General features: G+C 44.5%; 1 protein-coding gene across 1 annotated transcript in view; it reads right to left on the minus strand.

The window, feature by feature from the left end:
* Positions 1-7,291: 7,291 nt before the first annotated feature.
* C7 (complement C7) overlaps positions 7,292-20,742 on the minus strand; it is a 42,812-nt gene continuing 29,361 nt past the window's right edge. The window contains exons 14-18 of the mRNA XM_028131278.2: positions 19,038-19,170; positions 15,575-15,766; positions 12,473-12,563; positions 9,631-9,815; positions 7,292-8,747 (exon numbers count right to left, since the gene is read on the minus strand). Of these exons, the coding sequence (XP_027987079.2) occupies positions 8,566-8,747; positions 9,631-9,815; positions 12,473-12,563; positions 15,575-15,766; positions 19,038-19,170 (783 nt within the window). The 3' untranslated portion in view covers positions 7,292-8,565. The remainder of the gene's footprint in view (positions 8,748-9,630; positions 9,816-12,472; positions 12,564-15,574; positions 15,767-19,037; positions 19,171-20,742) is intronic.

A 20,742-nucleotide genomic window follows, 5' to 3' on the forward strand; every position in this document is an offset into this window, starting at 1 on the left:
TCCAACCCTCAAAGCTCTGCTCAGAGTTGGGATCATGAGACTGTGCCAGGCCTGTGGGCAGAGGTGGACAGGCCTGTGGGCAGGACTTGTGGGATGGCCATTTTCCAGCCTGTAACACTCTACAGAAGATAGAATGAAGCCCCATATGACTATCGTAGAAAAGATTTGTTAAGAGATAAAGATGGCTAAGTAGCAGGGCACAAATATGGGATGACACATCAAGTTACACTGTATCTAGAAGACAGTGGGAAGCCAAAAGAAGTTCTTGACCAAGGTAGTGGAATTATCAAATCAGTGCGTTAGCATGTGACTACAGAGTAGATAAACTGGTACATCAGAGAGTAGGTGATGGGCTTTTGGACTAAGAAAATATTATAAGAAGAAATGACAGGGCCAAAATTACTAGTAAGGAGATTGAAACAGTAATCAAAAACCTCCCAACAAACAAAAGTCCAGGACCAGATGGCTTCACTGGTGAATACTAGCAAATATTTAAAGACTGTCTCATTAACAGCACATTAACTCTGCCCTGGCCAGGAAGACAGAGCTCAAATATGACATCCACAGGGAAGGAAAGAGGCCAGCGCTATCGTGAAGCCGGGCAGGCACCAGAGCCATCTTCAGGTTAGGTCTCCTGCTACCCAGCTGAGCGACTATGGAAATGGGCATTTGATTGAGTATAAACAGGCAGCATACTGAGCAAGAGGGACTACAGAAGCATGTTAAGTTCCGACCCTCACCAGTCTAGAGGAGGTTTGGGTCCAGATCTCCACAAAGGTGTCTTCCTCTCACATTTAATGAATCTGTGCACCGTGTCCATAGTAAACAGCCAATAACTGCACTAAGATTTTCTTTTATTGATTTTTTTTAGAGAGAGAGGAGGGAGAGAGAAATATCAGTGTGAGAGTGAAATATCCATTAGCTGCCTCTTGCATGCCCCCTACTGGGGATCGAGCCCACAACCCCGGACATGTGCCCTGATCTGGAATTGAACAGGCAACATTTCAGTTCACAGGATGATGCCCAACCAACTGAGCCACAATGGCCAGGGCCAATCATTGCCCTTTTAAGAGACTCAGGATCCTTTGAAAATCTTCTTATCATTACAGCAAAGTATTGAATCCTATAGGGCTGCAGTCATGCAGTTAATGGGCCTGTCCACAGTTTTCCATCACACTGATTCAGGAGTTCCTCTTGGTGCTCAGTTAGGGCTCTTGATTAAATACTGTCCTCTTGCACATTTGGGTTGCACGTGGTCTAACACTGCACCAATACGGAGTCTTTCATATTAATCACTTTCTTTTGAGGATGTCTGATAAAACTTTCCCTTGATGAGAAAATTCCACTTCACTATTATTTTTTTAATATATTATTATTGATTTCAGAGAGGAAGGAAGAAGGGGAGAGAGATAGAAACATAAATGATGAGATAATCATTAACGGGCTGCTTCTTGCATGCCCCCCACTGGGAATTAAGCCCGGAGCCCTGACTAGGAATCAAACCGTGACCTCCTGGTTCATAGGTCAACGCGCAACCATGCCTGCCGGGCTCCACTTCACTATTACAGAAAATGCCTTTGACCTTTCTGCTCCCAGCCCACTTGGCCAGCTGATTGCTACATAATGGACACTCATTCGGTATCACCCAAGCTTTACTCTTCCAGCCATTCTCCTCTGTCTCAAACTTCAATGGTCTGTTATGCCCCTAAGTCCCCTCCCCTAGATTCAGAACAAGCCTCCTCTCCCAGGGATGCATGGAAATAACAGTGACAACAGTGCAGCCCTTTATATTTGTCCACGTACAGGAAATTGACCACAGCCTGTTCATCACAGGGAACATTTTATTGTTTTTCTTCTCCTGCTCACCCTCTCACCTTCAGCCCATTCCTTGTGAAACCACAGTCTCTCCATCTGGTCTTGTTGACCCTTGGCTGAAAAAGCCAATTTTCCTACATGATTGATGTTTTGACTGTAGATCTGGAGCTTTGCCTGACAAGAACAAATAAAAGACAACTTGTAGGTGCTTCGGTTGTCGTGGCAGGGACTCCTATTATGCCATCATCTCTCTTGTCCCCAAATGTGCGAAATGCCTGAAAGACCGAGGTAATTGAAAGTGGTGCATATACCTCTGGTTGCTCAGATATTAACGGAAATTGCCTCCTACTGTGGTTGCTTTCTGAGTCGGTGTTCTGAAAGAGAAACAGGTCATTCTATTCCTGGCACAAGTATTGAATACACTATAACTAGTCCATCAAGGAGAAAATTCTCAGTGGACTGGTAGATAATGGACTGTGGCTGCTCAGTTCTGCTAATCCTATTCTAAGAATGACCCAATCTCTCTCTCTCTCTCTCTCTCTCTCACCTCTTCTTCTCATTTCTTCATTTGTCTTCTTGCCTCTCCTCCCCTCCCTCTCCTACTTCAGAGAGAGAGGTAGATACAGCTGAACACACACTTCATCTTGTACCCAAAGTATGTCATCTCTAATTTTATGTTCTTACTAAAGGCCCAGTGCACGAATTCATACATGGGTGCAATCTGGCTGGCCCACTCCGATCGGGGTGATTGGGCCAGGCCAGCCAGGGGGGAGGGGATGCAGGAGGTTGGCCAGCTGGACCCACCCCTGATCAAGGTGGTGGGGAGCCAATTGGGGGTAGGGCCAGCCAGGGGTAGAGGCCTCGAGTGGTTGGCTGGACAGCTCCGCCCCTTGGTTGAACTCCCAGTCGAATTCCCAGTCAAGGGGACAATTTGCATATTAGCCTTTTATTATATAAAACTAGAGGCCCAGTGCATGAAATTCATGCACTGGTGAGGGGGGGGGGGGGTGTTCCTCAGCCCAGCCTGTACCCTCTCCAATCTGGGAACCCTCAGGGGATGCCCTCCCTGCCGGCCCGATCACCCCCAACTGCCCTCCCCTGCTGGCCTGGTTGCCCCCAACTGCCTTCCCCTGCAGGCCTGGTTCCCCCCCCCCAACTGCCCTCCCCTGAAGGCCTGGTCACCCCTAACTGTCCTCCCTCCCCTGCAGCCCCGGTCGCCCCCCAGTGCCCTCTCCTGCAGGCCCGGTCGCCCCCAACTGCCCTCCCCTGCAGGCCTGGTCGCTCCCAACTGCCCTCCCCTACTGGCCTGATCACCCACAACTGCCCTCCCCTGCCGGCCATCTTGTGGCGACCATCTTGTGACCACATGGGGGCAGCCATCTTGTCCAAGGGTGTGACGGTCAATTTGCATATTACTTCTTTATTATATAGGATGATAACCACCTCAACTAGCTATTATACTTCTCTTAACATGTGATCCAAATGCTTATGTAATTTCATGCCTTTTTTCCCCCCTGAACATTCCTATATTTGGCCTTTCCTCTAGTTAGAGACATTCACAATCTATAATAATAATAATATTGGTGGGTTAGTGTATGTCTGTGAGTTTGTGGGTATAAGAAATTTTGGTGGGTATGGAGCAAATCATAAATTGTGGGATTCAAAAATATTTATTAATACTTATCTTAATCAAAAGGAAAAGTGATTGATGATTTATGTGCAGACACATAATAAGCTGTTTCAGGGGATGCTGGGTAAGCTAGATGCTCAGCCTCCACAGCTCTAAGTGGCCACTTACCAGCAGGATGGGTTCACAATTCCCATATGAAGCTGAGATTAGCCATGACCTAGCCAGTGGAGAGGGGGGCCTCAATCAAGCTAGCTGCCTAGTCTAGCTAGTCACTGGGCAGAGTTTGTCATTTGTCAGACATTCCTGCTTGCCCTTCTGTACCCCCAACATACCCCACCTGAACACCAAGAACCTTCCCTCCATTTCAAGGGGACTACAAGGGTCTTAGGCTGGTAGGGGTGGGAGGGAGGTTCTGCACAGAGCTGATGGGATGGGGCTCACTGAATCTCAGGGCATTGACAAGCAGCACGCCTGTCAGTCCATGATTAGGAAGTTGGTGCTATGTCACAGGAAGGCACTGGCCAATGCAATTAGGAGGTCATCCGAAGCAGCTTCTCTGCCCAGGTGACTTGCAGGGCCACTTCTACTGAGTGATGATCTGTAGGATATGGCTGGGCTCCCATGTACCTCTCTGAAGCTGGTGATGGTTAATGCGCCAGCCAATCCCCTGCCCCTCACCCCACCGTCCCTTCCCCCTCCCCCACCCAAGGTCCAGGTGATTTTAATCTCAGCACTTTCTACCTTCTCCTCCAAGGCTCTATCCTATCCTTACCCATATGGCCCTCACCTGGCCTGGGGCAGAGGGACGGGCAGGCAGGAAAATTATCACACTCCCTCTATTTTCTTTCTTTTTTCTAATTTATTTTTTAAAGTATTACATGATTCTTCCCCCTGTTTTCTTTGGGATCAGTTTTCAGGCATAAATAGTCCTTCTAGCTTCCCTCAAAGCCTTCTCTTTAGCTATTTAGGACTTTATTTTGGAAATCTCAAACATTTTTAAAGATTTAACATTGTAAGTCACTTTCTCTTTGCAAACCCACTGCCTCGAACCTAATCCTATCTAATAAAGAGGGAATATGCTAATTGACCCTCACACCATTGCAAAGATGGTGGCACCCACAACCAATAAGGAGGGAATATGCTAATTGACTGTCCCACTCTTAAAGATGGTGGCAGCCACAGCCAATAAGGAGGGAATATACTAATTGACTGCCTGCCCTCAAAGATGGCAGCACCCACAGCCACAAGATGGTGGTGCCCAGTCCCCTCAGCCCTGCCAGGATGGCAGGTATGCAGCAAGGCTGGGCCTGCCCCCAGGTGGGCCCGGCCGCTCCACATGCCTGTCTCCAGAGTCCCCCAGTCCCCTCAGCCCCCCAGCCACCCAGGGCCTGCCCGAGGTGCAGGCAAGGCTCAGATGGCATCTGCCCAACTGCCCAGGGCTGCCCGAGACTCAGGTAACCAGGGCCGACCAAGGCTTGCACTGCCAGAAGTGGCAGCAGCAGAGGTGTGATGGGGCATCGCCTTCCCCTGATTGCCAGGTTGCCTTCTGCCCCTGAGGGCTCCCAGACTGTGAGAGGGGGCAGGCCAGGCTGAAGGACCCCCCCCCCTCCAGTGCATGAATTTCCCCCCTGAGAACTAGAGGCCCGATGCACAAAATCTGTGTAAGAGTAGGCCTTCCTTCCCCCAACTGCTGGCACTGGCTTCCCTCCAGCCACTGGCAGGCACCCAGGGCCTGGGCTTCCCTCATAGCCCCAGCTTTATCTGGAAGGTCGTCCAGAAGGACATTTGGAAGGACGTCCAGTCTAATTAGCATATTTTGCTTTTATTATTATAGATTGTGAATGTCTCTAACTAGAGGAAAGGACAAATATAGTAATGTTCAGGGGGGAAAAAAGGCATGAAATTACATATTTCAAGACAGCATTTCACTACAACTTCATTCACTGCTCCCCTCCTTCTCCAACAACTGCTCATTAATCCCTTACTGCTCCTTCACTGACTGTGTGAAACATCTTTCTCAAACTTTAGCTGTCAGATCTTCTAGTTCCCTTTTTACAGGCCTCTTTCTCCTGTAGCATTTGACAGTGACAACTATGTTCTCTGTCTCAGTTAAGAAACGGGTGGGGGAGCATAAGTAGTAGACACCTAACTCCAAGTTAGCTTAAGAAAAGATGAGAAATTACTGCAAAAATACTAATCTCTCTTCTACCAAATAAAGTACTTGTTCAACTCTTTGTTTTGAGATCTGTACCTGGGTCTGGCATTTTCAAATCTATCCCCCTATCCAGGGCAGAAATTAACTTCACAATAACCTCTAACAAATGTAGTTGGCCTCAATTAAACATTTCTGAATATTATTGTTTTCAATCAATGTAAATCTACCTCCCTGTAACTTGAACATATTATATCTGAGTTGTCACTCAAGGAAAATTTGGTATACAAAGCTGGACCTGGGTGAGACCTGGGTACAGCCATTGTGGAATACTGTATGGAGGTTCCTCAAAAAGTTATAAGTAAAACTACCATATGATCCAGCAATCCCCCACTTGTGGGTGTATATCCAAAGGAATTGAAAACGGGATCTTGAAGAGATACCTGCACCCTCATGTTCATTGCAGCATTGTTCACAATAGTCAAGATATAGAAACAACCCAAGTGTTTGGCCATGGATAAGTGGATAAAGAAAATGTGGTATAGATATTCACTGGAATGCTATGCAGCCTTTAAAAAAAAAGAGGAAGCCCTGGCCAGTGTGGCTCAGTTGGTGGAACATCATCCTGTGCACTGGGAGGTTGCCAGTTTGATTCCCAGTCAAAGGCACTTGCCCAGGCTAGGGGCCCAATCTCCTAGTAGGGGGTGTGCAGGAGGCAGTTGATCTATGTTGTGCTCTCACATTCATGCTTCACTCTCTCCCTCTCCCTTCCTCTCTCTCTCTGAAAATCAATAAACTATTCTTTTAAATCAAAAGGAGAAGGAGTAAAAGATGAAAAAAGAGGAAGAGGAGGGGGGGGCGGCGAGAAGAAGAAGAAGAACAACCACCACCACCACCACCACCAGCCGCCCAGCGGTGTTGCTCAGTGGTTGAGCATTGAACTATGAACCAAGCGGTCACAGTTCAATTCCTGGTCAGAGTATGTGCCCAGGTTGTGGGCTTGGTCCCTACTGAGGGGCATGCAGGAGGCAGACAATCAATGATTCTCTCTCATCTTTGATGTTTCTATCTCTCTCTCCTATCCCTTCCTCTCTGAAATCAATAGATTCTTTTAAAGAAGAAGAAGCAAACCCTTCTTTGTGACAATATGGGTGGACTGGGAGGGCATTATGCTAAAGGAAATAAACCAGAAAAAAAAAACCCTATATTATCTTACTTATATGTGGAATTTAAAATAATCAAGCCGATAGAAGCAGAAGTTAGAATGGTGGTTGCCAGGAGCTCAGAGGGACAACTGGGGAAATGATGGTCAAGTTTAGCAAGTGTCAGTTATGTAAGATGACTAAGTTCTAGAGATCCACTCTACAGCATAGCTGTAGCCATGTACAAGCTGTTGCCGCTGGCTAACAATACTGTAATGGATGCTTAAATTTTTCTAAAAGGAAGATCTTATATTGTCTTCCTACAATAATAATAATGGGAGTAGAAGGAGACTTTGGGAACTGATGGATATATTTATGGCCTCGATGGGAGTATGCTTCTCCCCAAACTCATCAAGTTGCGGTATTCATTACACATGCACAGCTTTTTATTTTTTTATATGCTTTTATTGATTTTTTTTTTTTTTGGAGAGAGGGATAGAGAGATAGAAACATCGATGAGAAAGAATCACCAATAGTCTGCCTCCTGCACACACACACACACACACACACTGAGGACCGAGCCTGAAACCCAGGCATGTGCCCTGACCGGGAATCGAATTGATGGCTCAAACACTGAGCCACAGTAGCTGGGCATGCATGGCTTTTAATATGTCAATCATACTTCAAAATGTAGCTTAAAAATAAAAATATATTTTAAAAGAACACATTAACCATTCTTTATGGGAATATTCTTTAAAGTTAAACATAATACAGATAAAAAATTTCCAAAGGATGGTATCTTCAATGAGTATTTTAATCATTGTCATTTTAACTAAAGTTTTGTTGCAATGTATTTATCAGTATCAGAAAAATACAGAAATATTATTTGCATATAAAAAAGCATACTTTAAATTCCATTTAAGCCCACTCATTTCATCTCCCACAGCTGTTTTCTTTTTGTTTTGTTTTAATAAAGAGTGAATAAGGAATAAATTGAATGCCAATGCTTCAAATTGATCTACCTCTACAGCCCCCTGAAAAATCTCGGTGTGTACCCACATCAGAGAAAACCATTCTCTTTAACATACAGGCATGAACTTGATGCTTCCTACCAAGGAAAAGGGATGAGAGGGGCAAATTGCAGGTCTTGTGTTTGACTCATACTAAAAAAAGCCCCCCGCAAAGAAGACTGAATTGTGTGTGTTCTCAGACAAAAAGGCAGAAAGTGCCCATGCGTAAAGCATGTTGGGCTTGGTGGTGACAATTCATGTTTCAATGTCCTGAAAGGACCCCGACATGAGCCAATACGGTGAAGCACAGGTGTGCTTCTTGGGATGGAATGATTGCACCTGCCTTTTCCCATTCAAGGTCCCCTTTGTATTCAAGGTCCCCTTCGGTTTCACTGGGGGAGGCCGCCTCTCTAATCTTCCTGTTTCCTAATCAATTTGCAGAGTGTGTTGGGGCCCCTGGGCGGGCCCATCAGATTTGGAAGAATCATAGGCTTGAAGGGAGCAACCCTCTAATTTTCCCAATGAAAGTCAAGGTCCAGGGAAGTTAGCCACTTTTCCAAGAACATACAGTTCACTCATGCAGAGGCGCATGGCTATTCTCCATCCTGACTGATGTTTTAGGAAGAAGAGAATGAGGATCTGAGTTGGGTTTGGCTTAGGTAGGTGGCGGGGAGCCGAGGGGAGCAGGGGGCCCTGGAGGGATGAGAGAGAATGCGCCTCCACCGGAGAGACGCTGTCTGAAGTGCTCAGTGACCTGATGTCTCAGTGCAGCCACAGCGGTGGCTGATCCCGAGCAAGCCAACAGCAGCCAGGCCTCTACTGGGGTTCCCCCTCGCAGGGCCCTATGCTGGTGACGGAGATGCTCTGTCCTCCACACCTCAGGACACCGGCCTGGCACTCGGTCATCGTCCGCTTGGCGCCGTCCACGTCCACGCAGACCGTGCTCCCTTCCTCCTGGCACTCCGAGGCGTCTCTGCATTCACACGCACCGCTCTGGGCTGGAAAAGAAGCGAGACGGGCTCACGGGCACGTCGTGGCGATGGCGAGTCGGGGTGTTCCCTCCATGTGGTGGTTAGTGTCCCATGGGAGCTCCTGCTGCCAGCGATGGAACCCACCACCCCCTGGGACAGCATGGGACCAGGAAAGCCAGGCAGTTTGCTCCGCTCAGAATAGGCAGGTTTGGAAACTGGTGCCAAGCTTGCTGTTACTCTCCGGAGCACGTGGGGCAGTTCTCCCAAGTCAAGAGCTGTCCAGCTCTGTCCTAGTCCAGGGGGCCATCCAGGGGAGTCAGAACCTCAGTAGGTTCTGACTTCAACCTCCCCAACCAAATGAGGAGACCTCAGCAAAGAACTGGGTGGCAAGGGTCAAACAGAGACAAAGAACCAGAGAATTCAACTGGTGTTGAGAGAGCGGGCATGCAGCACCAAAGACCAGATATCCCCCACACAAAGCAGAAACAAGCTGTGCAGGGGGCTCTGAGTGCTCCAAGTGTCAAGGCTGGACTACACCAGCCAGGCATCTCCAGAGGTACCAGATTCGTGAAGCGTCCGTATTCTTGGAGAGGAGAGGAGAGGAGAGGAGAGGAGAGGAGAGGGGAGGGGAGGAGAGGGGAGGGGAGGGGAGGGGAGGGGAGGGGAGGGGAGGGGAGGGGAGGGGAGGGGAGGGGAGGGGAGGGGAGGGGGGGAGAGAAGAGAGGAGAGGAGAGGAGAGGAGAGGAGAGGAGAGGAGAGGAGAGGAGAGGAGAGGAGAGGAGAGAAGAGAAGAGAAGAGAAGAGAAGAGAAGAGAAGAGAAGAGAAGAGAAGAGAAGAGAAGAGAAGAGAAGAGAAGAGAAAAGAAGAGAAAAGAAAAGAAAAGAAAAGAAAAGAAAGAAATGCCCTCACCATCGCATTTCTCCCACAGTGGACACGCGCCGCACGCCTTCTTGGCAGGGGCCGGCAGAGCGCAGCTCTCCGAGCCCATCAGGGTGAACCTTTTACCCTGACAGTGGAGGGCATGCACCTTGCAAACGGTCAGAGGCAGTATCCTTTGGTTTTTCTCGTCCCGAGCACATACACCCAAGGAGGACCTGAAACGGATTTTTTTAAGTCATATTATGTAGTAGCTCTTCATTCTTAAAAGCGGAGGGTAGGAAGTGGCAGGTGAGGTTCTGAGCTCAGGGTCTCGGGTGTCATCGCTCACAGCAAAGAGATGGAAGGGAAACTCATACCCCTCTCCTCACCAGGGCCCAGTCCCCCTCATCTTCTCAATGAACATATTTTGCTCTCTATTTGCTCACAACTTCTAGAAGCTTAGATAGCTAGTGTGGATCTAGTTTCACCTAGATCACATCAGAGACAGCAGATGAGAGGAGAAGGCAGCGCTGCTGGGACAGCTGGGGGACTGACCACAGGGAGGGACAGAGAACACGCCAACATCCAGCCCCAGAGGCTCTGGCGGGACTGGACCACCGGCTGCAGGACACTCACGCTCTCCCAGCCCCGAAGCCCTGAGAATTTCATTCACAGCCGATGACTGAAACCTCCGGGAAGATGAAACTGTTTCATTGCTAATTGTTAGTGTCTATGTTTACAAAATACTTTAGAAATATTTCCATAAGTAATTGTTCTTTTTTTCTTAAGCATTGGTGTCGAAATGATGAGACCCAACTTGGGAGAAATGTCGCTTGGGAGAAATATAAACAAGCACATCTCACCCGGACAGTGTGGCTCAGTGGTTGAGCATTGACCTATGAACCAGGAGATCACAGTTCGATTCCCAGTCACGGCACATGCCCAGATTGCGGCCTCAATCCCCAGTGTGGGGTGTGCAGGGGGCAGCCAATCCATGATTTTCTCTCATCATTGATGTTTCTACCTCACTCTCCTGCTCCCTTTCTTTCTGAAATCAATAAAAATGTAAAGAAATAAAAAATAAAATAATAAACAAGCACATATCTTGTTTGAATGTTGATGGGTAAGGAAGGCTTTGCTGTAGTGAAACCTGGGACAGCAAAGCATGTTTGCGTAGCAGACCAAGTCTATCTTCACATGTATTTATATTTAGTTCTAATATTTTCTTCTCTGACCAAGTAGTAAGTTTACTTGGAGTTGTTTGCACGGGGAAAACAAATCCTGGTGTATCTCTTTATCTGCTTCTTCAGACTTTAAATAGAACTACTCAGAACAGCTTCAAAGGCAGAGATTCTACAAGGCCACCTTGTGTCGGGATCTGATATGCAATCTCACACACACCACGTCTATAAGCAGAGGCTGCTGATAAAGGAAAGAATCGGGGAATTTGGAAAGACAATGAAAGTGAGTCAAAGTAAACGATGATTGATAGGAAATAACAGCACCGTCAGAATATCCGGGGCCCAAACACTGTTGCCATCCACACTATTTCACTGACTTCTCCTTCCCGGGAGAAGTTCCTTCCTGCCAGGTGCCACCACGACCACACTACCCGCTGCAGGAATTCATGGAGTTGGATGTGCACTTGGATGATGGTAATAACTGAAAGCCAAGTAAGTGGCCAGTAGATGTGGGTTTTAAGTCCAGGGCCTGGCTATCTCCCACGTGCCTCTTCAGAGTCACTCTTTCTCTTCTCTGCCCTGCCTGGAGGACTGATGGGTAAGACACATCCACAGACGTCCTTGTCCTCTAGCTTTGGGGGCATTTCATCAGTGGGGAGCGATGGCAGGACACTGGAAGGGGAACAGAGTGCAGATCCCCTGACGCCCTCCTGGGGGATTTCTGAGGTCCTTCCTCAGCTGCCATCTGCACACCTCCCTCTGCCTCTAGGTTCTCCTAAATGCTCCTCTCTTGATCCTCCAGGCTTGGGCACAGAGATATACCCGAGCTGTGACCCATCAGGACCCTGCCCTGTGGCTTGCAGTGTCCTTTCCTCTCCCACACTTCAGTTCATTTGGAAAGACGATGACAGTGAATCAAAGTAAACCTTCTCTGTCCTCACTTAATCCTGCCATCTGAGCCTGACTAGGACCATGGCACGGACATCTAGCAACTCCTTCAGGTCTCCTCCTACAATGGGCTGGTTTCCAGCTGGGTGGCATCTTTTGTTTTGTTTTGTTTTGTTAATCGTCACCCAAGGGTATTTTTCCATTGATTTTTAGGGAGAATGAAAGAGAGAGGGAAAGACAGAGAGAAACATTGATGTGAGAGAAACATATCGATTAGTTGCCTTCTGCAAGGGCCCCAGGCCAGGGAGGAGCCTACAACTGAGGTACCTGCCCTTGACCGGAATCGAACCTGGGACCCTTTGGCCCACAGGCCAACTCTCTACCCACTGAGCCAAACCAGCTAGGGCCAGTTAGGTGGCATCTTATAAAGCCATCTAGAGACAGACATTTCCAGAATCAGAAAAGCAGCTGCTTTTTTTCCCTGTCGGCATTGCTTGGAGAGTTTATGTCTCAGGAGGATTTCAGTCCTAATCCTCTCAAATTCGAAACGCTCAGGTGACAATTTGTCGTGTTGCACCGTTTTATAGAGAACAAGTAGTCCTTCAGCCTCGCTAGCCAGGTGAGAGCACTGCTGATGCCCCAGTTGTCAGCCCAGGTGACAACTCGCCAGGCAAGTAACAGGCAGCAGATGGACAGATGAAAAGGCACAGAGCCTTAGCCCTCGGTCAGCAGCACCTTCCCCCTAACAGAGACCAGCATCTAAGAAATCATTTTCTCTATCTTGAGTAAAATAAAACAGAGACGTGAGCAAAGACAGGGCTTACCGACATTCGTAGGGCAATTTACAAACACATCTTGAATTCTTCACTTTCTCCCAGGGCTGACACTGAGGCGCTGCCTGTGTCACAGGGGATTCTAAAAAGCAAGAGATATGAGAGACGCAGTCGTTGGGAGAAGAGCTCCTTGGTGGTGAACAACGTATCATTTTCAGGGTGAAACTGGCTCTATGATGTTCTCAACACGTTGGGACAGTAAAAATATAAAGCTGGAAAGCATTTTACAAGGGATAGAACATTCCTCGGAGCACCCTGTGAGTAGCATCATTGGTCCCAGCAGCTATCATTTCTTGAGCATTTACTATCAGCTATGCACTTCTTATACATTGCGATATTAAACCCTCCCTAACAAATGCCCATTGAAGAGATGAGGATAGTAAAGGTCAGAGAAGTTATGAAGTTGGTTCCAGTTCACAGATTTAACAGGTTGGCCAGGCCAGGATTCAAGTCCATGCTTGTCTGAATCCAAGGCCAGTAGAACAGGCTGCTTTTTATCAAGAAGTTGGTGTTCAGGGCTCACATTGGCAGCACATATACTAAAATAGGAACGATTCAAGGAAGATCGGCATAGGCCCTGCTCCAGGGTGGCGTGCAAATCCGTCATAGACACAGCCCACAGAGTGGTCTGGGGACATGTTAGGTTGTTACACTAAAGGACGCTACAGACATCTAGTGGGTGGAGATCAGGGATGCTGGTAACTACTTCACAATGTATAGGACAGGTTCCCACAACAAAGAATTACCAGGCCCATAATTCCAATCATGTTGGGGTTGAGAAACTCTCATCTAAATGTACCAAAACTAAAGTTCAGTGCTAAAGTCATGTAAATTATTTCTGCATTTTGATTAGAACATCATTTGGTAATCATTCTTAAGGATGAAATTTTAGATTTTAAATATTTTCTAAAAGTTATTATAATGTCCTTGTAAAAATTACTTATAGAATTACCTAGACCAAAACTTTTGCATTTAAAAAGAGCATAACTTTGTTTTCTTTGTAGCTCAATTAACCATGCTCTTAGGACTCACGTAGAGTATGTACCTTTACTATTTTAAAACCAGATTATCTCCACATCAAGACTAAACCCTGACTGGGTAGGGAGTAAGGGATTAGTGTTTAATAGGTACAGAGTTTCCGATTGGAGGATGAAAAAGTTCTGGAGATGGTTGGTGGTGATGGTTTCAACAATAAAGGGAATGAATTCAATGCCACTGAACTGTACATATTTTAAAATGGTTAAAATAGTAAACTTTATGGTATGTATAGTTTACCACAATAATAAAAACTAAGTATGGATTCAGCAGGTATTTTAAAACATTAACTTTGGCCCAGCCAGTGTGGCTCAGTGGATGAGCACTGACCTATGACCAGGTTTGATTCCTGGTCAGGGCACATGCCCAGATAGCGGTCTCATTCCCCAGTGTGAGGTGTGCAGGAGGCAGCCAATCAGTGATTCTCTCTCATCATTGATGTTTCTATCTTTCTCTCTCTCCCTTTATTTTATTCTGAAATGAATAAAAATTAAAATAAACATTAACTTTGGAGGTTGACAATCCTGGAATTTTTTACTTATTATGGGCTTATTTTAAAGGTAGTTATTATTGTTATTAACATCTTCCCCAAAACGTGCAGGTCTGAAAAACATCCTTCATTCAAACTTCAATAGAATTTGCTACTGAGTGGGACAAATTTCATACCAAATTGTGCTATAACAGGGCTGAAGCAGACATTTGAGAAAGACAAGTATATAACCTCCTTTGGAATGAAGGAGCAATCTCATCAACCCTACATTGTTCTATTTAACTTTAGAATCACCGGTCTATTGCACAGGTCCAATACCCAAATAAATTCGTATTTCTGCTTCAGTGCATATAGGGGGAAAAAACAGCCCTACCCAGTTTGGCTCAGTGGATAGAGCGTCGGCCTGCAGACGAAGGGTGCTGGATTCGATTCCAATCAAGGGCACATAGTTCAGTTGATGGCTCTATCCCCAGTAGAGGGCATGCAGGAAGCAGCCAATCAATGATTCCCTTACATCTTTGATCTTTTTCTCTCTCTCTCTCTCTTCCTCTCTCTGAAGTCAATAAAAATATGTTTTTTTAAAAAAAACCTTATCTCTGATAAGGGCCTTTGGCAGCCAAAGAGCAGGTGGTAGCTGGGGAGTGGGCATTCCATTAGACAGGCTGCCCTGCTGTCCTGTCATCTCTGATCTACTTAGCATCTGATCTCTTTGTCGTTGTGACCATGTAAGTCACCTCATAGTGTCACTCATGGAATCTAGTACTTCATTCTCACTGGCAAAGACAAATTTCAGCACTGAGATCAAAATCATACACTAGGGAAATAAGAATACCATATAAAATGGAATGCAAAGTAGTGTTTCTTCTTTTCTGTTTTTAATTATTCCAAACACATTTTTTATTAATTTAAAAAATGCAAACAAGAAATAAGAGGTTCTTTTAAAAACAAATCCATTTCTAAAAAAGAAATAGTTTGGCTTTCCAAATCTCTTCCTCCGTTAATTTCTTTAAAAAACCATTTTAATTTGCCTAATGTTCAAAATACTAGACTTTTGGTTTTACACTATTAAGAACAACTTTGCAAACCACAACATGTTTTCTTCAATGATCTCTGCTTTGTAAAATGGTTTTAATTTTTCTATTTAAATAATACTAATAAATTTTCTGAAAGCCCATAAATAAAACATACAAAATGTTTTATAACTTATTATCTCAACTTTGGACTTCATAAAAGTACATTTAAAAATCAGGAGGAAACCAGAAATGAGCTTTTAAAAATATTTTTCCTTGGCACTCTAAGTGATACAAAGCTAAACTTTTATATAAAGGATTTCAGTTCAAATGTAAGAATCACCAGGGCTATTCTTGCCTTCCTTTGCACTCCATGAGTCTATCTGTGCCATGTAAAAAAGTCTGCTATTTGCTCTATGAACTGACTGCCTTCTCATGACAGGCAGAGGCGAAGGCAATGATTCAACATTTATGGTGATTCAAGGCCATAAAGGACCGCCACAACGACTGTCACATGCTTGGGTGCAGGTGTCCTTAAACCAACCTGGGACTGCTCACCTCTATGGACACAATGGACATCCTTTATCTCAGGACTCCACTTAAGGCTGGATCCACAGATAAATGTTGAAGGACCTTCTAGTGACATGCCATGCAAACAGGAAAAGGTCACCTTATCGCCAATTGCGTAGGAAGGTTTCTGGGGATGACTCTGTATGCCATCCATCAGTGTTGGTAGAACACAGACAATTCCTAAAGATTAAAAAAAGAAGAAGAGCATAATACAAGGGTCATTGATTTCCTAAACCATCTTTGTAAAAACATGACCTCCTTGAATGCTACTGTTGTACTTGCTCTGCTTTTTCACCTTGGAAGACAAGAAAGAAGTTGTGAGCTCACTCTTAGGGTGCCCACAAAGACATGTCCCACCAGGCCCCACATGTAATTGACCAATGAAAGACTTAAAATACATGAGCCTTATAAATAGAGACCTAAAGTCCAGCCTGCTGTCCAAACCTAATTTTTCACAGCCGCCACATATCTCTCCAGTCTGGTAGAACTTCCCCAGGAACTGTGTTTATTTGTGTGTCATTAGCATCTATCCAGTTGCATATTTTACTAGCTGAAATTTTTAAAAAACTGCCTTTAACCTTGCAACCATAAAAGTGTTAAATGTTATTTGGTTTCCAATCTCTATTTTTTCTTGCTTGATTATGTTTATTAGTTCAAACTTCCTACTTAAAAGAAGCAGCAAAGAGAAAAATGAGAAGCATACATTTTTATGGAAAGCAACTCAGATTTCACAATTTTTTAAAAAATTTTGGCAAGCTCTCTAATGGACCTTGGACAATAGTCTACAAACTACTGCTCTATTTCTGCACCATTTTCATCAGAAAATCCATTTATTCATTCATTCAAAACAGCATCTATTGAGTGCCTCTATTTTGCCAAGAATGTTGTGTGCTGCTGGAGATACAAGTTATGAGTCAGGTTTTGAAGGCCTAAGATTGCAGAGAGAAAGGAAGACTAAATGGTTACAACATTTGGTGATGCTTTCTCCTTGAGGTATTTGTAAACTTGGTGGGGAAAAAAATGTTGAAAGGCTGCTAGTAAACTGAGGAGAAAGCTGCAGCTCAGAGGCTAGGCGACAGACATGAAGGCAATGATTCAACAACTGGAGTTTTGGGGCTAGGAGAGCAGAAACTAGAGTCCAGTCCTGCTAAAAAGAAGGGACCTAAGTAGAAATTCCATGTCAAAATTTCCACTGGGATCCATTGATTAATGGCCACGCACTAGGAACAAAGGTAAACTGGGCATGAACCAGCCTCACTGCTTGCCAGACACAGAACTGAATCTTCTCTCCAGGAAGATAACATCGTCCAGAGCCTCAAGTCGTTTCTCTAATTTTCACACATAAAGTCTGGCATTCAATCAAAACTCATTTAACATTTAAAATGATAAGAATTCCCAACTGGCTCTCCCTCCTGGGAGCACGCCCACTTTTTCCCCTTCCCTTTGCCTTCCCCTCCTGAGCTCCAGGGGTCCTTCCTTTTCCTGTATAACTTGTCTCCTGATTCCATGCCCAGCTGGCTCACTTTCCTACCTCTGTAAATTTCTAAGTAAACTTTCTCTTATAAATAAATAAATAAATAAATAAGATTTGACCAAAATTTAAAAAGACTATAGAAGCAAACCCACAGCAGATCCAGATAAGGGGATTAATGAACGTGGACCTAGAAATAACTATGATTCACATGTTGGGAGTGGGGGAATAAATTACAATATGGATAATTTCAACAGAGAATTAGAAAGTATAAAAAAGTAGATAAATGGAATATCTAGAATTGGAAAATAAAACTAAGAACTCAATAGACCTCTTAAAAGCACATAATATATAACTGTACAAAGAATTAACTAACTTTAAGATAGGTCAATAGAAAATATTTAGAATGAAACAGGGAGAGGGAAAATGATATAAAACAAAGAAAATAACATACATAATATAGATAGTCTAAAAATGTATCATTTGTGTCTCAAGAGGAGAGATGAGCAAGACTGGGACAGAGGCAATATTTTAGGACACATGGTCAAGAATTTTCTAAAATTGTCAGAGAACATTATAGCACAAGTTCAAGAACTGCTTTGAGTATCATCCAGCATGAGACAAAGAAAATCACACCAAAGCACATGGGAGCAGAGTTGCTTCAGAAAAACAAAGACACACAAAAAATCTTAAAAGCAGACACACAGAAAAGATATGATTTCAAAGGAGAAACAGTAAGTTTAAGAACTGACATCACTAGAAAACAGTGAAGTTAGAGGCAATGTAATGAAATCTTCAAAGGGTTTAAAGAAAATAAGTGCTAACTTATAATTCCTTACCCAATAAAAATATCCTTCAAAAATGAAGATAAAATGAAGGCATTTTAAGATGAACAAAGACTGGAGTGATTTTTCACCAGTAAACTCACAATAAAGGAAAAGAAGCTCTTCAAGCATAAGTATTGGATTAATCTTTTCATAGAACCAATTTTGGGCTTTATTACTCCTAGCTAAGGAATGTTCATATTCCTTTTCAGTAATTTCTGCTCAAGGATTTCACAGAGAGACAGAGAAAGAGACAGACAGAGAAAGAGACAGACAGAAATGAGAGGTCCTACACACCAATAAGAAAAAGACAGACAAATCTTAAAAAATGGACAAAAGATTAGACTGCCCCTTCACCAAAGAGGATATCCAAATGGCCAATAAACATGTGAAACAGGCTTAACATCACTATGCCTCAGGGAAAAAAATATTTAAAAATACAAGTTAAAAAATAAGATATCACTGTATGCCAAGTATAGCTAAAAAGAATTTAAAGATAAATGCTATCAAGTGTGGGTGACAATACAGAGCAACTTTAACTTCTCAGATTCTGGTAGGGATGTAAATTGTATGATCACATGGAAGATGGTAGCATGTTTTAAATTTAAATCAGAAATTGCACTATATACCCAAGAGAAAAAATGTGCATTTGCTCACTACAGTATTTCTTGCTTTGCACAGACCAACTGATATAGAAAAATTATAACCCTACACTATGTCCGTGCATCTGAGAACAAACTTATACGGCAGCACAACTGAGATGGAGGCCAGAGTAATGTTAAGGTGACAAGATTCCTATATCTGAACAGAATAGGATCCAAAGCACCTAAGGAAGTAGATTGATTGTGGTACACACCTACTCATTGAACTTCACAGGATGTCCTGATGGTCTTAGCCAGATCTGAGCTTCCTGGCCAATTCCAATATGTCCAGGAAACGTTAAAATCACAACATGTGCCACACCTACCAGGAGCTCCATCAGCTAGAAAATGCTGAGGGCTTTTTCAAGGCCCTCCTGAAACTCAGACAGGGTCATAGGAGCCTTTCAGAAAAGGGAGGTCAAGACATGGCACACACGGTAAGCGATTATCTTGATTCATTCTCTTGCACATTATTATCTCCTCTTAAATTTTATACAACGGCCGAGGCCACTCACTCTGACAATGCCTTTCCCCGGTGAGCCACTGTAAGTCATCTCCACATCTGGCAACAGGGTCTCCAACCAGAGAGTATCCTTCCCTGCAGGTATAGACAATGTTTTTCCCAACAGGAAACGTGGTATCTTCATTCTAGACAGAAATACAACAGAGAGAAAGAGTATGCCCAGTTTGCATTAATACAATGTTTCTTTAGATATATTTGGTCTATAAACCATGCCTTCTTTGAATCATCAGGCAACCTTCATTCAAATAGCTGATTTAAAAATTGTCTATAAAAGCATTTTCCTGTTTATATAGTCCTAGCCAACAACACTGATCCCACCATCAATGGAAATAAAGCCAGTAATTCCACTGTACTATAATTTATTGATTGTTCTCTGTAGTAAAAATTGTACTAAAAGTACGTTAGTACACACTGCCCAAGTAGGCTCTTTCCCACATAAAGTCAGTTTCTTATCAGATTTGGGAAACATCCTTGTCAGTCAACCCTTCATAGAAAGGTGTTAAGGGCTTTTCATGGGCAATACTGCCTGACGAATGCTGGTGTGAACTGACAGGTTGAAATCCTTTTAGCGTGTTAATGGAAGTTTAAGTTTCTTCCAAAAATCAACAGGGGGAAGCATAATGTTGACCTTCTCCCACCCCACCCTGTAAGGAAAGTGCTGCTGGGCTGGGTCAGACTCCAGGGCATGTCGTTAGCCTACAATGCCAGGAGGTGCGCTTTCTTTGTGAAGCACAGGAGAATTTGAAGTCTGAGCTTCAGGTGGGCAGTCATGCTTGTTTGGGGTCTCTCTGGGTTCCTTTTCTTATCCTGCTGATCTCTTCCACCAAAGGTACGGTAAAGAAACCAGCCTGGGAGAGGGCTTGGAGCTGGACCAACTATGCTGTAGGCATAAGAACAAGATTCCTTGGTGCCTCCTTCTTCTCATTGCCAGGCCTGGCCCAGTCTGGCTCCATCATGGACGTTGGTAGGAAACAGAGGCTCAGATTGGTGTGGAGGTTTGAAGAAAATGGGGATGGACACTGGATCTGCTTTTCCCTACAAACGGGAATCCCATATAGCAAGGTCAAGTTCAACACTGTGTAAACCTGGCTCTATTTCAGAACTGTTAGTAGCAATTTAGAAAAATATAGACTCTCGGGACCTAGCCTAAAGCTACGAATGCAAAAAAATGGGAAGACAGAGGCAAGCAGCCATCTCTAGCGTTGTGGTTCTGGGTAGCTGTGACGTAGCCCGTACACAGGGCAATGTTTGGAACCACCAGCTCCTTACAGGGCAGCACATGTATTGGGAGTTTGGGACAGCAGCCTCAGCATTTGCTAAAGGATAATAGTCTGCTTGGCCTCATTTTTTGAACATGTGCTACCTTCAGGAACTTCATGGACTATGTTCACTGCAGTGGGACAAAATGAGTGTTAGTCATACTAGGTCCCTCTCTCTCTACACACACACACACACACACACACACACACACACACACACTGTTCTTCCACCTTCCAACATTGCCTACATTTGGGAAAATTTGAGCAAAATCTCAGTGTATGTATGTTCTAGGGCCTGGACCCTGTGAAGCAAAATCGTTTGTGGAGAAAGCAAGGCTGGCCACAGAGAACGCTGATGAACAACATCTCCTGTGTGAGCCAAAAGGAGGCTTCACTGAGTCTGGGGCCCAAGCCTCATCATGACAAGGAGTGAGAAGG

Source organism: Eptesicus fuscus, chromosome 4 (genome assembly GCF_027574615.1).
Source record: "Eptesicus fuscus isolate TK198812 chromosome 4, DD_ASM_mEF_20220401, whole genome shotgun sequence".
Lineage (NCBI taxonomy): Eukaryota > Metazoa > Chordata > Mammalia > Chiroptera > Vespertilionidae > Eptesicus > Eptesicus fuscus.